At 40.3% G+C, this 18,476-nt stretch overlaps 1 protein-coding gene across 4 annotated transcripts in view; it reads right to left on the reverse strand.

The window, feature by feature from the left end:
- KCNT2 (potassium sodium-activated channel subfamily T member 2) overlaps positions 1 to 18,476 on the reverse strand; it is a 288,779-nt gene that overhangs the window by 203,817 nt on the left and 66,486 nt on the right. For all 4 annotated transcript variants that reach the window (XM_038413119.2, XM_038413120.2, XM_043490799.1 and 1 more), the window contains exons 2-3: positions 16,598 to 16,677; positions 4,228 to 4,327 (exon numbers count right to left, since the gene is read on the reverse strand). In XM_038413119.2, the coding sequence (XP_038269047.1) occupies positions 4,228 to 4,327; positions 16,598 to 16,677 (180 nt within the window). The remainder of the gene's footprint in view (positions 1 to 4,227; positions 4,328 to 16,597; positions 16,678 to 18,476) is intronic.

The raw sequence follows: 18,476 nt of genomic DNA on the forward strand, positions 1-18,476 counted from the left end.
AACAGATACAGTTATTGCCAGTAAAAAATAGGCAATAGTTAAAACAATCTGTCTGTAAAGAGTGAAAACCAAATAACAATATAGCTGTTACCGAAACCAGAAGAGCATTAACCATGACTAGTTAGAGTGGCAGTTGGAGACTCTTTGGCTCTCGTGAAGCAAACACTTACATTTGTAAGTAACTTTACTTATGGCAGTGGTCAATGGTACTATACACATTCATGTATCTGTGGTAGCTGTGTTAGTCTGTATCCACAAAAACAACAAGGAGTCCGGTAGCACCTTAAAGACTAACAGATTTATTTGGGCATAAGCTTTCGTGGGTAAAAAAACACTTCAGATGCATGGAGTGAAAACATACAGAAGCCAGTAGGAGAACACTTCAGTCTTCCTTTCAGAGTAGTAGCCGTGTTAGTCTGTATTCGCAAAAAAGAAAAGGAGTACTTGTGGCACCTTAGAGACTAACAAATTTATTTGAGCATAAGCTTTCGTGAGCTACAGCTCACTTCATTGGATTGCAGTCTTCCTTGACATTCTAATACAGATTTAAAAGTAGCTATACTGGAACAAAAAAACTTTGGAAAGAGACTTCAAAGAGAAACTGCAGAACTAAAATTCATTTGCAAATTTAACACCATTAAGTTGGGTGTCAATAGGGACTGGGAGTGGCTGGCTCATTACAAAAGCAGCTTTGCCTTACCTGGAATTGACACCTCCTCATCAATTATTGGGAGTGGACTACATCCACCCTGATCGAATTGGCCCTGTCAACACTAGTTCTCCACTTGTGAGGTAACTCCCGTCTCTTCATCTGTCATTATATAATGCCTGCATCTGTAATTTTCATGCCATGTATCTGAAGAAGTGTTTTTTTTACCCACAAAAGCTTATATCCAAATAAATCTGTTAGTCTTTAAGGTGACACCGGACTCCTTGTTGTACACACATTCATGTAGCTAAACACATTCTTGAGTCTTTGCAGGACTGTGACCTTAGACTGTGGTGTAAATTGCAATTTTCTAAGTGAAAATCAGCACTACATCGGTGCAGTTGTGCCACTGTAGCACATCTGGTGAAGACGTGTTATGTCGGCAGGACAGCCTCTCCTGCTGACATAGCGCCAGTGTAGACAGCACTTAGATTGCTGTAACTTGTGTCACTCTGGTGGGGTGTGTTTTTTTTCACACCTCTGAGTGACCTGTGGTACATTGATTTAAGCAGTAATGTAGACCAGCCCTAAGTTTCTGCATAAATTGCAAGTGTTGTAATTAACAAAGAATAGTGATGTTTTAATTGTAATTGAGATTATGTTGATTCTAATGTGACCCATAGCTATGCTAGCACATTAACTCTGTTAGATCTGGACTTGTCAGATACATATTCTAGTTTACATCTCATTATTTCTTTCTGCTTCTTTAATTTTTCCAATATTTTCTGCTTTTCTTTTTATAAAACATTCCAGTATCAAAACTTTTTAAAATGTTCACTTTTGACCTAATAAGGATCAATTCTACTGCCATTAAGTGAATAATAAAACTGACTTCATATACAGTGGCATATTGCCTATAGGCTACAGTTCACAAACTTTCTGCTTAGCATTTAGTCTGATGAATGAGAGGGAAAGTCGTGGAAACTGGATTAGGAAGTGTGGAAGGATTGAGCAGCAGTTTTTCCCTCTATGAGGATCCTGTGCAGTTGGGGATTCATGTGCTGGGAATGTAGCTAGAGATGAGCTATGAAACACAGTATGTTGTTCTTGCCCCACCCCTAACCTGTCAGGTTTCAGTGTAAATCCATGTAGGAGTCGATGCCAGTGCTGAATGCCAGTTCCCAGCTCTCTGAACCATGGCTGCAGTGATTGGGGCACCTGTACTAGGTGCAGGGCTGATCAAAAACTTCTATCAACTTTTTTAAAAGGAAAACTGGATTTTCAGCTAACTGCACACTTTCTGCAAAAGTATCTGCTTCTCTAAGATATTCATCAGGAAATTGAAATTCAAGAATGTGGCCAAAATATTTGTTTGGTGTTTTTCAGCAAAAAGTCAGTTTTCTACAGGGAAAAATCCCAATTTCCACCAGCTCTAACTGGGAGGTGGGGAAGAAAGCTAGGAACGTCAGGGCTGCTGGGGAACTGTGCTAGTAGGGTGAAGAGTCCAGAGAGCTGGTTCTCTGTGCTATTGCTCTAGAATCCATGGGTGTTTTCTCCATAGAAGACACCTCCTCATCAGTTATTGGGAGTGGACTACATCCACCCTGATTGAATTGGCCCTGTCAACACTGGTTCTCCACTTGTAAGGTAACTCCCTTCTCTTCATGTGTCAGTATACTTATGCCTGCATCTGTAATTTTCACTCCATGCATCTGAAGAAGTGGGTTTTTAACCCACAAAAGCTTATGCCCAAATAAATCTGTTAGTCTTTAAGGTGCCATCGGACACCTCATTGTTTTTGTGGATACAGACGAGCATGGCTACCCCTCTGATACTTGATGCCCTAAGTTGTGCAGCAACATCAGAGTGCTGCTGTAGTGTGCATGTAATCATTCAGCCATCGCTGTGGTTCATAAACTGGAGAAGGGAGCCAAGCAGAGAAAGAAAGAACTGAAACACTGTTTTACATGCAGTAGGAGGACGTTACCAGGAGTGGGGCTTCATGCCTCAATATCTTTAAAGCTCTGCTACTGGGTCAGGATCCAGCTACAAATAGCTCCACAGCACCACTCTATTACTGCACAGCTTAGAATGTCTGCATGGTGGATACCTCCTCTTTCAACTCTCTCCCTGCTCTCTCCAAGGCAGGGACTTCAGGTTCTTCCGCACATCTTCCCAGTGCATGGTCCCTGCTTCCTCTCCTGCTAATCACCCTCCCCCTGTGCCTCTAAAATGATGGATATGTGTTAGAGATGACAATTTCCTGCAACGTCCTAGACAAACCTTACTGTATAAAGTTAAACTAAGATGTACTGAATTAAGTTTAAATATTTTAGGAATTCATTCTATTAAAAATGCAAATGTTTACATATTATTGTGGAATTGTAAGTAATATCTCCAGAAGGAGACATAGCTAGCATAAACCCTGGGAAGTGTTATGACTTTCAAAAGACGATTTGAAACTGTGTGCCAGGCAAGAATGAACACTTAAAGTTGAGTGAGTTTCCCATGAAGCCTCTAGGGGAGGCGTATGCAAATATACTCCCTCCACTTATGCAAGAACTCAGCCTTTTCAACCTTCGCCTTGAGAAGGGACTTCTGTCTGCTGATCACCTGTTACAAGAGGACAAGACCAGAGTCTCAAATTGTATATAAGAGTGTCTCCTAGATTCATAGTGTTGCTTATCCTGAGCCAAGGCTATTATGAACTTGTAAACACAGGAAAAACGCGTGTGTAGGGTTTGAAGGACTGACTCCTACCAGAGCCCTTGCTGGAGTTAGGGCAATTTCTGGTAAGCTTACTAGCATGTATGGGTTCTTTTATTGTTTTAATGTTTTCTCTGTTATGCTTTCCCATTAAAAATAAGAAGCTTAGCAAAAGCTGTGTGGTAACTTATAATTGTGGGCAACTATGTTGTTTAAAACCTTTGAAGAGAAAGCAAAGCAGGTCTACTTAGATGGTCTGACATGCTAGGAAACTCATAGTGTAGGCAGGAAATTGTGAAGCCTGAAGAAACCCTGGTCAGGAGGGGGAGAGATGCACATCTCCATCTAAGAAAGGTGCAGGCTGAGGAGCCAGAAGTCTGAGAGTGGGTACTGTTGGTGGACTATAAAAAGGGAATAGAGGTGCAGTTGCCCTGACCTGTGGCAGGGTGTGCAAGTAGGGGAGTTGGAATATGGTAATGATTTATTCATTGATTTATCATGTATATGACAATATATGACACAATCTGAAATGTTGTTCAATCTTTTCAAAAAGATAATGGGCAGTTGCACAGCTACATCATTCCACAGAGACTATTACACAATATGAACAAATATACAGTAAGCACCTTCAGTAATAAGGAGCAAAATGCTTTTGATTGAAAGAAAATCATATTACATTTTCATTGGATACTTATTCACTCAGAAAGACTGTATTAGATTTGCAATTCATGCTGCACCACAACCGTCTATAAACTCTAAAACTAAATCCCTGTTGGAAGAACATCAAATATTTATAAGCATCAAGTATGATTGATCTGTTTCATACAATATAAGAAGTACTTTGAGAGAGCAAATAGAGAAGAAAATCTTACCATCCATGTTTTTGTGTAGGATCATCCAGGAGCACTCGAATTATATATAACAAACAGCTTAATAACTTGAGAGAAAAATTGAACAATCGTATTCTGAGACCTGTTTGATAAAAGGAAAGAAAATACAAATTCAGTTTCTCTAGATTTTAATTCATGTTTTTAATGTAAAACTACTTAAAAGGAACAGGATATGCCTTCAACTCAAGTCAGAGAACTTGTGATTACAAGTATTCAAATATTAATATTTGGAAGTTTTTATGGAATAGCTTTGTGTAGGGAATGTATTATTATTGCCCAAATGTATAAAATATTAAACTATATTAACGGTTTGATAAAGTGGCACAAAAGTCAGAAAATGTAAAAACTAGTACCTGGCACAATTTTAACTCTATTCCTTTGTGTGTGTGTGTGTACACTGAACTGTACTGCACACAAGGTCTAAAATAACGTAACCAAATATAATGTAGTATCTTCTACAAGCTCAGGCCTCAATTAGGTAATAAGTTCCATGTGAGCAGATGCCCACACCTGTGCAAAGCCTCTTTGAACTCGAAGGGATTGACATAAGCACAGTGTTTGCCACTCTGAGGGTCTAACTGAAGCCAATGGAACCATTGACTTAATGGTCATTGAATCAGACTCTGAGTTCATTGCAGCATCAGGACCAAAGATTTGCATGTGATCTTGTAATTAAAGATAGTATAGCCTGAATTGCACAAGTGTAATTTTTTTTGCATTTAATACTTACATTAAAAAAAAAGTTACCAGTGATTATACTAATAGACACTGTTGGCAAAGGCCAATGTGTAGAAAGCAACATCATTAGCAACTATTAGTAAATTGTACACTTGTAGACCGAGGCTCCAATCCTGAATTTGGATCCCCACAGTTGTGCCCATTCAGAGTTCTGTTGACTGATGTGAGCTCACACCAATCTGATTGCAGGAGCAAGATATTAGTAAGCACCAGTCAACCACAGGATAACTAGTGTCTGTCATTGTAAGCTAAGACACCAATTCTTCTAGCACTTATGCATGTGAATAGGCCCATTGTACTGAATAGAACCAGTTGTATGTTTGCCATGTTAGGGCCCAATTATGTTTTTCCATACCTATATGTGACCTTGTGTGTATACATACTTCTAAGAGCAGAGTGTAAAATCTGTTTATTGAGCATAACTCTCTCTCTCCCCTAGCCCAGTGCTGGAGCCCCCATGCATTTCACCAACTTGTGTTTTTGGGGGGAAGTTGCATCCAAACTGAAGATAAAGTTAACGTTTCTAAAAATCATTCCCCACTTCCCACCTTCAGCAAGTATTATACTTAATTACAGAAAAATTCAGAACAATGTCTACTTTAACGACATCTTAGAATCTGTGTATGAGAGAGACAGAGAAAATAAGGCTTTATAATGGAGCACTGTTTGCTACTTTAACTGTGGAGATACCTTCATATTATGAAGGTTAAATTAACCCCTTTTGGAGCCTGGCATTGGTAAACTTGGGGTTAAAACCCCATCCTAGGTTCCCAAGCAGTGAGAAGTCCTACAGCTGTGACCAGCAATTAGACTTGTCAACATTTATCTAGAGACTCCTGCTGTCTTATCAAATCTAATTAACAGCAGACTCTTGATTTCCCCAGAGCAGGGAGAAGAGAAAGAAAAGGAAAGAGGATATAACCAGAGGGTGAGAGGGCTGTGGCATGTGCATATTCATTGCTGTGTTGTAAGCTTTACTTTTTTTTCCTTTTGAACTGTTGCCGAAGGAAGAACTTCTTAACTGAATTAACCCTTTTGGGGAAATCTGTTTAAGTAGGACTAGCTGCTATGCCAGCTGGGCTATTAAAAGTAGGCAATTAGGTGAGGTGAGAGAATAAAGGTCATTTTTGTATTGGCCTCATCTGTCTACCCCTTCTGTTAATGAAATGCAAAGGTCTACAATCTGCAGTTTTGTGCTTTTATTTTAGCTCTGTAAACATTCATCTCTGTGTGAAACAATCCTGATTTCCCTACTGATAATACAGCAACTTTTAATCATTATTTGAAGTCATATTTTGATTATAAAAGCTAACTAGAGTGCCTGACATTATCTGGGAGCACATGGACAATAGCAATGTAAACTTCCTCCGTGCTGCTCTGCAATGCACCTCAAATGTGACCTAGAACAACCCCCAGAGAGAGGTCAGTCCCCATGCAAAGTAAGTCCTTGAATTCTCTGCAGAGACTACAGACATTCAGTTGCAATGTAGACATGTCCATCAAGTGAGACTATCCTGTCACCAAATAGGCCATCAAACCCTAATCAAATAATCATGCATTTCTGTTCTGCTAACCAGCGCTTAATTTGAACTAGTGGTTTAAGCACCAAGACTGCAAACACTTTAGCATATCCTTAACTTTGAGCACATAAGGAATACTTGCATGCTTAAAGATCAGCACAGCCATGTTTGCAGAAGCTGGGCCTTTGAGTTTGTAGTCTTATCCCCTTATCTAAGCCTCCTATAAATCAACTTAGAAAATAAATGCTAACTGGGACATTTGGTCATTGGTCTATACTGAGACCTTGGAGGTTTATTACAGAAAAATCTCTTCTTTAATAAGGTTTTTGACACTCCTTCTCATACACAAATTACGGAAATACAACCTAAATGGATGGTTTCAGAGTAGCAGCAGAGTTAGTCTGTATCTGCAAAAAGAAAAGGAGGACTTGTGGCACCTTAGAGACTAACAAATTTATTTGAGCATAAGCTTTCGTGAGCTACAGCTCACTTCATTGGATGCATTCAGTGGAAAATACAGTGGGGAGATTTATATACACAGAGAACATGAAACAATGGGTGTTACCATACACATTATAAGAAGAGTGATCAGGTAAAGTGAGCAATTACTAGCAGGAGAGCGGGGGGAAAAAACCTTTTGTAGTGATAATCAAGGTGGGCCATTTCCAGCAATTGACAAAAACATCTGAGGAACAGCGGGAGGAGGGGAAAAACATGGGGAAATAGTTTTACTTTGTGTAATGACCCATCCACTCCCACTCTTTATTGAAGCCTAAGTTAATTGTATCCAGTTTGCAAATTAATTCCAATTCAGCAGTCTCTCGTCGGAGTCTGTTTTTGAAGTTTTTTTGTTGAAGAATTGCCACTTTTAGGTCTGTAATCGAGTGACCAGAGAGATTGAAGTGTTCTCCGACTGGTTTTTGACAGTTATAATTCTTGACATCTGATTTGTGTCCATTTATTCTTTTACGTAGAGACTGTCCAGTTTGGCCAATATACATGCCATTGCAAGCACATGATGCATATATAACATTCGTAGACATGCAGGTGAATGAGCCTCTGATGGTGTGGCTGATGTGGTTGGGTCCTCTGATGGTGTCACTAGAGTAGATATGGGGATAGAGTAGGCAACGAGGTTTGCTACAGGCATTGGTTCCTAGGTTAGTGTTTCTGTGGTGTAGTGTGTAGTTGCTGGTGAATATTTGCTTTAGGTTGGGGGGGGCTGTCTGTAAGCGAGGACTGGCCTGTCTCCCAAGGTCTGTGAGAGTGAGGGATAGTTTTCCAGGATAGGTTGTAGATCGCTGATAATGTGCTGGAGAGGTTTTAGTTGGGGGCTGTATGTGATGGCCAGTGGTGTTCTGTTGTTTTCCTTGTGGGGCCTGTCCTGTAGTGATTTCTGGGTACCCATCTCGCTCTGTCAATCAGTTTCCTCACTTCCCCAGGTGGGTATTGGAGTTTTAAGACTGCTTGATAAAAATCTTGTAGGTGTTTGCCTCTGTCTGAGGGATTGGAGCAAATGTGGTTGTATCTTAGGGCTTGGCTGTGTAGACAAGGGATCGTGGGATGTGTCCTGGATAGAAGCTGGAGGCATGTAGGTAAGTATAGCAGTCAGTAGGTTTCCGGTATAGGGTGGTGTTTGTGACCATCACTTATTTGCACTGTAGTGTCCAGGAAGTGGATCTCTTGTGTGGACTGGTCCAGGCTGAGGTTGATGGTGGGGTGGAAATTGTTGAAATCCAGGTGGAATTCTTCAAGGGCTTCCTTCCCGTGGGTCCATATGATGAAGGTGTCATCAATGTAGCACAAGTAGAGGAGGGGTGCTAGGAGGGGACAAGAGCTGAGGAAGTGTTGCTCTAAGTCAGCCATAAAGATGTTGGCATACTGTGGGGCAATGTGGGTACCCATAGCAGTGCCATTGACTTGAAGGTATACATTGTCCCCAAATGTGAAATAGTTATGGGTAAGGACAAGGTGGGTGCATAACTGGTTGGAAAACCATTCCCAGAAAGTAGTTACAGTAAAGCTGGAAGGGCATATTGAGTGGGGTCCGCAGGGATCAGTTCTGGGTTGGGTTCTGTTCAATATTTTTTATAAATGATTTAGATAATGGCTTAGAAAGTACACTTATGAAGTTTGCAGATGATATCAAGCTGGGGGAGATTACAAGTGCTTTGGTGGATAGGATTAAAATTCAAAATGATCTGAACAAACTGGAGAAATGGTCAGAAGTAAATAGGATGAAATTCAGTAAGGACAAATGCAAAGTACTCCACTTAGGAAGGAACAATCAGTTATACACAAATGAAATGGGAAATGACTGCCTGGGAAGTAGTATTGCAAAAAAGGGATCTGGGGATCATAGTGGATCACAAGCTAAATATGAGTGAGTAGTGTAACACTGTTGCAAAAAAAGCAAACATAAGTCTGAGATGTATTAGCAGGAGTGTTGTAAGCAAGACACAAGAAATAATTCTTCTGCTCTACTCTGCTCAATTAGGCCTCAGCTGGAATAGTGTGTCCAGTTCTGGGCACCACATTTCAGGAAGGATGTGGGCAAATTGGAGAAAGTCCTGAGAATAGCAACACAAATTATTAAAGATCTAGAAAACATGACCTATGAGAGCACATTGGAAAAAAAATGGGTTTGTTTAGTCTGGAAAAGAGATGACTGAGAGGGGACATAAGTTTTCAAGTACATAAAAGGTTGTTACAAGGAGGAGGGAGAAAAATTGTTCTTTTTAACCTCTGAGGATAGGACAAGAAGCAATGGGCTTAAATTACAGTAGGACAGTTTAGGTTGGACATTAGAAAAAACTTCCTAACTGTCAGAGTGGTTAAGCATTGGAATAAAATTGCCTAAGGATTTTTAAGAGCAGGTTAGACAAACACCTGTCAGAGATGGTTTTAGATAATACTTAGTCCTGCTTTGAGCGTAGGGGATGTTGGGATATGTAAGGGATAAGTAGAGACCTGGAAAATTACTGGTGTGCAGACATGGTATTAGGGAGTAGAGGCACAGGCAGGTACCGTTTCTGCACTTAACAGATAAAGTGCTACCTCTCTCCCTTCCTTTCTGCTTGTTAAGGATTGATAAGCATTGCAGTTGCATAAGGAATGTGGGGATCTAAAGGATACTCTTTGTGTAAAAAAGTGTAATCTCCCCCTCCCTTCCTTTCCCAGCTACCTAAATGAGCTCAGGGTTATGGTCCCTTCCTCCCTTCCCTGCAAACTGCTGATTAAGGGAATCTGTAGCTGCAATTATTGCAAAGAAATGTATCTTCAAAGTAAAAAATGTCTGTAGAATATTCTTAATGCTGTAAACAGTAAATGGGTGGGAATAATTATATTCATTGTATGGGCATTCATATTACTCTAAGGGGTTTGGGGGTGTCATAGTAAATGTAGCTATTTACATATTAACTTAGATAAAAAAGTGTGCTGTAACTAATTCAGTGCTTACTCGACAATTGGGTCTAGGGGAACAAGTACCGCAATAAAGAAGCCCATCTACTCAATGTGCCTCTGGGTCAGCCTACTCATTCTCTGTCAGGCGACTTCACTAGAAGACCTCTCGAGGTCCCTTCCAGTCCTCTGATTCTATCACTTTCAGACTGGGTGTGGGGGAGAAAACATAGTAGGCCATATTAGCAAGATAAGAATACAAATCAAAAGAGAGAAGTTTGGCTGTATAAAACGTGTTAGATTCCATTATGGCAATTATTTTAAGCAATATCCTTCACACTGCAACTAAGATGGTTTTTCCCCTCAAAAGTGTAGTATACCACATAGAAGATTCCAGTAGGTGTCATAAACCTAAATGGCAGAATGGTTTGGAAAATTGGAGTTCTTTTCATTGGAAAAGACAAGGCTTTGAGATGACCCCAATAGAAGCTTTAAATGTTGCAAAAACGACTTAATAGTGATAACATGGCAATTGAGACCATACAAGTAAATGAGCACTAGCAAAGGAAAAGCACCCTAGAATCCTGAGGGCACTGAATCTGAGTAGTGATGCTGCTAATTTCTTTCTAAATGTAGTTCATTACAAAACTAATGCATGCAAAAAAAAAAAACCTCTACCAAACTAATGCATGCAAAAAAAAGTCACTCATAACTTCTGCACGTCATGAATAGCTGCTTTCCCTTGATGTATTGAATTTATTTGTGACAAACAATAACTTGAAAAAGTAGTCTTGCTATACAAATCATCTGGGCTGCTAACCAGATTCCCATTGCTTCTTGGTTGTTAGAATCATCTCCCTATTCTGCCTCTTTTTAAATCCTGTACTTCCAGAAATTTTCATTTGATCAGAACTGAGACCCTTTGGTGGATTCTGCTAAGGAAGGACTCAGAGTCCAAAAAAATAAGAAGCTTATTTTAGATGAACTCCATTCTTTGTAGAAAACAGCAAGACTTTGCGCTTGTGAAACATGGGAGTTTACATGGACTTGATTATCTGTAGCACTCAAATTCTGGCAAGAGATCTGTATGGACAGAGTGAAAATGTGTCAATGGGAAGACATGAAATCACTACACCAAGCTGTCAGCTCCACTGTCTCTGGAACAATGCAGGCTGCAGGGCTCATGGGCATGCAAAATGGAGGAAGCACACAAGGGCACAAACCCTTTGCCATCCTCCACTCTACTAAGGAGCCTGGAGTTGGCTATTGCAACGAAGGATAGGACACGGCTAAGACTCTCCAGAAATATGCTGATTCTGCCAATTCAGTAAATTGTCCCCAAATCTGAAATGGTTGTGGATGAGGACAAAGTCACAAAGCTCAGCCACCAGATGTGCCGTGGCCTCATCAGGAATACTGTTCTTGACAGCTTGTAGTCCATCCTCATGTGGAATATTGGTATAAAGAGCTTTTACTTCCATGGTGGCCAGGATGGTGTGTTCAGGAAGATCACCAATGCATTGTAGTTTCCTCAGAAAGTCAGTCTCGAAGATAGCTAGGAGTGCTGGTAGCGTAGGGTCTGAGAAGAGAGTCCAAATAGCCAGATAATCCTGCTGTAACAGTGCAGATGCCTGAGATGATGGGGTGTCCAGGGTTTCCAGGTTTATGGATCTTGGGTAGCAGATAGAATACCCCTGGTCGGGGCTCTGGGGGTGTGTCCATGTAGAATTGTTCCCGTGCTGTAGCAGGAAGTTTCTTGAGCAGATGGTGTAGTTTCTTTTGGCACTCCTCAGTGGGGTCAGAGGATAGTGGCCTGTAGAATGAGGTGTTGGAGAGTTGCCTGGCAGCCTCCTGTTCATAATCCGACCTGTACATTATGACTACAGCACCTCCTTTGTCAGTCCCTTTATTATGTTCAGAGTTGTTTGAGGCTGTGGATGGCGTTGTGTTCTGTATGGCTGAGGTTATAGGGCAAGTGATGCTGTTTGTTCACAGTTTCAGCCTGTGCAGTCTGCGGAAGCACTCTATGTAGAAGTCCAGTCTGTCATTTCGACTGTCAGGAGGAGTCCATGCAGAGTTATAGTGTACAGGTCGTAAGAACAAATAATGCTTTGAATATGCTATGGGATCTTGAATAGGATTGCTTATCACATTCCACACCATAAATACATAACCATTATGTTCTCAGCCTCAAACTTGCTTCCCTGATACCAGCTACTTAAACTTAGTTTAAAGACCATGTCATTTAAACTAGCTCCCTTTGTAGAAGCCTGCAAACCTGTGGACTGTAGGGGAAGAAGAGGAAGAGATCCATGACTAGGACTCCTACATGCTATGATAATACAAATAAAGTGCTGCCACTCCTCCCCTTTATATTCATTAGAGCGGTATTTAGGGCACTCACCTGGCCAGATCTGAATCCCTGCTCTAGAGCAGAAATTTGAACACAGATCTTTTTCCACACCCTGCCAGGTGAATGTCCTAACTAGCAGCCTACTGGGTACTCTGGGGTGGGTCTGTGTCTCTCTCCTGTTGAAGCTGTTCCATGTTGTATGAAATTACTTGAAAAGTCATTGGTGCAGGGACTGGAATCCAGGTGTCCCCTGCCATCTCCCCATTGAGTGCTCTAACTACTGGGCTATAGAGTCACTCACTCTCTAGTCCAATGGATAGTTAAGTATCTTATACAAAGGAGAACAGTTTCAACAGGACTAATTCCCACCCTGGAATATAGCCCAACGGTTAGGACATTCACCTGGGGCGGGGGAAGGGAGACCTGCAGTCAAGTCTCTGCTCCAGAGCGGCTATTCAAACCCATGTCTCCCACCTTCACACAGAGTGGCCTAACCACTGCTCCTTAGTTTGGTAAATTATGTCTGAATCCCCTGGTCAATGTAAAAAGTTTTCATTTTTTCGGCTATTTTGATAATGTCAAAATGAACCAATTCAACACTTCCAAAATCATTTTTGTTTCAACCAAAACAACTTGCCAAAATCAACAGGAATTAACAAAATGTTTCAGTCAATCCAAATGTATTTATTTTTGCTGAAATATATATATGTATTTGACTGAAATTCCTTCCCACTCTAGTGAGTAGGAAAATAATGACTAAGGGAGCAAGTAAAGAGCCAGGTTCATAGGTGACTAACAATATTAAGTGGAAATATAGTGATGCATTAACATGAGAATTGGCATCAGTGTAATCAAACATGAAAGCAAGAGCTTGTGAGCAGGACAACTAAAACAAAACAATGGGGGGCCAGGAGGGGAATAGAGAATTAATATAATCAAATAAATCCCCTATCTATCATTATCACAATAGTGTATGGGCAAAGCAATTCCTTCTTTGCAACATGCCCAGGGACTAGTTAATGTACGATCAAGGGAGTCTAGGAGATGGGATTATATGTAACCCCTTTTTATATAAAAAGGACTATCTACATGGAACAAGGAAACATTCTCTATTGCCCTATGTGAGCACAGTTTTTGGATCCCTAATCTTAGTGTAGTCCAAAAAGGGCTATTAATTTCAAAAATGCAAGTTTCCCTCTCAACATGTCTATTTTTTTCATAACTATATTCCCAATTTCCGGGAACCAGGTGCTTAATTTGACTGGTAAATAGACTTCCAGTTAGCTGCCAGAAACAGAAATGTGGTAAGTGTCAGGACAATGCAAACTATATCTTGATCTATTAATTGAATTCCAAATAGCTTCATTTGCCCATACTCAAAAGGCTATGTATATGGTAGGTATGGCATGTCCCCGAAATATGTAGGAATGTTTCTGCAGTATTGCTGCACAAGCAAAAAAGCAGATAGTTTTGACATGAGCTGTGTGCATTCGAGAAGCTTATACTGACTTCAGTGTGTGCACTGAGAAGATTTTACAGATTTAAAAGCAACACTGAAGATTGATTAAATGTGGATGTTGAAATCACTGTTTCAAGGCTGTAGGTTCAGAATATATTTCTGCTATATAGAAATCTCCACTGTTTTGATTACTCAGAGTTCAAATATAGTCTTATATATTCTATACAATTTTTATTCATTGACTCAAGGTATACAGAAGAGTTACTGTCTATTTTGCATGGTAACATGATTGTTCTGAAGTACTTTAAGAATTTTTCATATAATACTTCTTGTTGGGATGTTTGTACTTTGACCTAACTATGGGCCTTATTCATGTTGAATAGTACTTTACACCATGAGTATTCCTACTTTAAGACAAGTAGAGCTCTATTGAGTGTGAGTAAGAGTATCAAAGCATGTCACCAAGTATTCGTAATTCATTTAGATATTTTAATTTGTACATTCAAGTGTGCAAATCTCAACAGAATTTGTAGTATTCATGATTGGTTTCTCTCTCTGTCTCATTCTCATGTATATCTTTAAACATGCATATTTAAGTAATTCCTAAATCACACTCGTCATCTGATTACTTACCGGATATAGCAATGCATTTTATGCAGTGTCCTATGAGATCTTCCATGTAAAATGAAACAAAATGTGCTTGTCAGTCAAAGGAATAACTTTTAATGGCAGTGAATTGAGTTTGGGGTTCACTTGAATGTGGAATTACTAAATTGGGAATAGTTGCAAACAGCATAAGGCCAAAAATAAAGGGCACTAAAGAGTTTAGAAACATGTATGGGTGGATGTGTGCAGTGCTTTGGGGTGGGGGAGAAAATCAAGCCAGTTCTATTTAGTTGCTCAGAGAGATTAAGACATCCAAGTCTTTAGGTCTCTTTTTTTGCTTGTTCTACTTCAGTGCGACACTGATCACAACAGTATTCCTAAAATGGAATCTGAGTTCACACTTGCTGAATTCGCTCCATTTACTGATAATTTTCAGTTTTGATTTCAATGGAATTAGGTACCTGCTCACTCTTGAAAATCCCTCTAGGTGCTTATCTGCATCTTTACATGCCTAATTACCTTTTAGAAATCTGTTTGCAGTGGTGCTGTAACAGTGTTGGTCCCAGGATATTAGAGAGACAAAGTGAATGAGGTAATATCTTTTTATTGGACCAACTTCTGTTGGTGAAAGAGACTGAGCTCTTCGCCAGGTCTGGGAAGGTAATCAGTGTCACAGCTAAATATAAAGTGGAACAGATTGTTTAGCATAACAGATACATTTAAAATGAAGTGGTCCCTTAGAATATGTGTTAATGTCTTCACACTAAACAATCTGTTCTACCTTGTATTTTGCTGTGACTCTGAGCTCTTCAAGTCTGGGAAAATCACTCAGTGTAGCTTGAACACTTGTCTCTTTCACCAACAGAAGTTGGTCCCATAAAAAGGTATTACCTCAACCACCTTGTCTCTCTCTTTAAAAATCTGTCCACTTACCCTTTCTCCATATAATGCAAGGGTAAAAATAATCTTATCTGCACCAAGCCCTGCACCCTCCTGAACTGTACTTAAGTAATTAGGGTAAAATCCATTCCCGCACCTGCATAAAGCCACTGTAATCTGGCTCTAATATGTTTAGAAGGCAAAGGTAGTGAAAAACAATGCTAACACATGGGGCCAGGGTGTGCAGTTACCTTCCTACACAGTTAACGTATACACATCAGGTTTTATTTCATTCAGGCTGTTGCTTCGGGTTTGGGAATGACTGGATGAATGTAAAGGTAAATGTCATAGACCCTGCCCATTATGGCCTTCTCTGATGGCCTAAGCAGGTCTGGTTTAGAGACTACTGCCACAACATGTATGGACTGCATCTTATATAGCCCTTCTGGCCTGCAGCCCTCCTGCAATTAGGGTGACCAGATAGCAAGTGTGAAAAATCAGAGTGGAGGGTAATAGGTGCCTATTTAAGAAAAAGCCCTGAATATCGGGACTGCCCCAATAAAATAAGGACATGTGGTCACCCTACCTGCAATCACCTTAAGTAGTGGGGGAAATCTTGCACTGGCCCTCCATCCCCTGCTTGAATATGAGCTTTCATACAGGCCCTAAGTTAGTTATGGATACAGCATGATGGAGGCTCTTCACATGGGGTGAATTTCTCCCCAGTGCACATTTGGTGTTAGTTAATTTTAAAATCTGGGAAAAGAGCATTGTTAGTTTTAAATGTGACAATTTGAGTGAAAAATCATCTTGGCCCCATTCAGGAAAGCAGTTAATGTGCTTTGGTGAATGTGGAAAGACTGCTGAATCAGGGTTGGAGGAAAAAGATTATAAGGGAACTAAAATTTATTTGTTTCTGAAATACCATGTTCAGAAACGCCTGAGAAGCTGGGATGCCCTTTCAACTGGTCACCTTTCTAAATTATTTTTGCAACCTAGATAATTTAAGAGGAATTTGATTTAAAAAAAAAAACAGGTTGGAAGCCCAGATGCCTCTGAAACTTTTCTTCTCCTTCAGAAAGCTATGTGATGACCCATCCAAATACACCGACATGTCAGATCCATGGAAACTTGTCCATCTGAAGACATTGCAAAAATAAAACCCCATCAATAAATAGTTGTCCCCAACAAAATAAAAAAAAGCCCCACGAAATTGCTAATGTTTGTCGAGAATTCATCATGGAAATTCTGTTAAAAACAGAGTCATCTAATCTTCTATGGATGAAATCTTGGCCCCATTGAAGTGGAACTCCAGATATTGACTGTAATCGGGCCAAGATTTCAGCCCCTATATTTAACAAATGCAAGCAACAGAAATTAATCAAAACTGCTTACTTGATCTTTGGTTTTTGATGAAAAATAGCTTCAGTCTCTCTTTAAATGTATTTTCATTCATATAAAATTCAACTTGTACCCTGAAACAGAAAATAGAGTATTAGAATTAAACAGTCAGTCAATCTATAAATGATTATATGGTACAATTGCACCACAAAATATCAGCATTTTTAGATATGCACAGCTGTTTGCTCCCCCAGGTATTAATCACTTACTCTGGGTTCAATAATATCAGCTTTCTATAATTCATCTCATTTCTTTCTCAATGTTTACAACTTTCAATCATCTTATGGTGGTGTCATAAATATAAAGGGAAGAGTAAACACCTTTAAAATCCCTCCTGGCCAGAGGAAAAGCCCTTTCACCTGTAAAGGATTAAGAAGCTAGGATAACCTCACTGGCACCTGACCAAAATGGCCAATGAGGAGACAAGATACTTTCAGAATCTGGGGAGAGGGAGAAACAAAGGTTCTCTCTGTCTGTGTGATGCTTTTGCCAGGAACAGGAAAGGAATGGAGTCTTAGAACTTAGTAAGTAATCTAGCTAGATATGCATTAGATTCTGATTCCTTTAAATGGCCAAGAAAAGAAGCTGTGCTGAATGGAATTAGATTCCTGTTTTTGTGTCTTTTTGTAACTTAAGGTTTTGCCTAGAGAGATTCTCTATGTTTTGAATCCGCTTATCCTGTAAGGTATTTGCCATCCCGATTTTACAGAGGGGATTCTTTTTATTTTTTTCTTCAATTAAAATTCTTTTTAAGAAACTGAATGCTTTTTTCATTGTTCTTAAAATCCAAGGGTTTGGGTCTGTGTTCACCTATGCAAATTGGTGAGGATTTTTATCAAACATTCCCCAAGAAAGGTGGTGTAACGTTTGGGAGGATTTGGGGGGGAAGATGTTTCCAAACAAACTCTTTCCTAGTAATATACTGGTTAGACGTTTGGTGGTAGCAGCGAAAGTCCAAGGGCAAAAGGTAAAATAGTTTGTACCTTGGGGAAGTTTTAACCTAAGCTGGTAAAAGTAAGCTTATGAGGTTTTCATGCAGGTTCCCACATCTGTACCCTAGAATTCAGAGTGGGGAAGGAACCTGGACAGGTGGGTACATCATCCCCACCCTGTCTCCTCCAAACCATGATTTGAGCTGCTTACAGAGTCCTTCCCCTGTTCGTGGCACTCAAGGGATTTTTTTAAAGGCCTTTTTCTTCTCCTTCCCCCTGGGAGAGGGAGAATCCCAGAGTAAAAGAGAAAGGCAAAGGTGGTCACTCTCTTAGGCAGTCTTTTGGTCTCTCCTTTGGGTTTTGGCTGATCTGCAGGCATACTGTCTTTAATCAGGAGTAGGGTCTGCCTCCAACTCTTCCTTTTGGTCACCCCTGCTTTATACCTGGCCCATACAGTCTCAGGGGCTGCAAGTTATGCAGTTGTCTTCCTCTTGCTGGTCTGTCCACGTAACCAGTGGTCTCTCAGGTATAGCAATTTTCTCTCTAGTCACCACCTCTTCCTGTGGAAGGCTTTCCCTTTTTAAGCTTCCTCCCTCCAGGCAGATCAAGTCTCACAGATATACCTCATTAGTGCTGGCTTAGCCCAGAAGGGCTCATTAGCTACCGCCTCTATGAGACTGAGGAGATTAACCCTCACAACCTCATCCCTGCAGTCCTGGGACAGGTAATCTCCATCTCTGATTTTCTGTGAAAAGAAACTAGCATTAACACAGTCCTTTCCCATCTGGTGTTGCACTCTGAAACAATGGTTTGTAGCACCAGGTACCATCGAATTATACATGGATTCACGTCTTTTATGGTTTGGAGCCAGTAGAGGGGAGCATGATCTGTGATCAAGGAGAAGGGGCTACCTAGCAGGTGATACCTGAGAGAATCCATGG

The sequence above is a fragment of the Dermochelys coriacea genome, chromosome 8 (assembly GCF_009764565.3).
Source record: "Dermochelys coriacea isolate rDerCor1 chromosome 8, rDerCor1.pri.v4, whole genome shotgun sequence".
Taxonomy (NCBI): Eukaryota; Metazoa; Chordata; order Testudines; family Dermochelyidae; genus Dermochelys; species Dermochelys coriacea.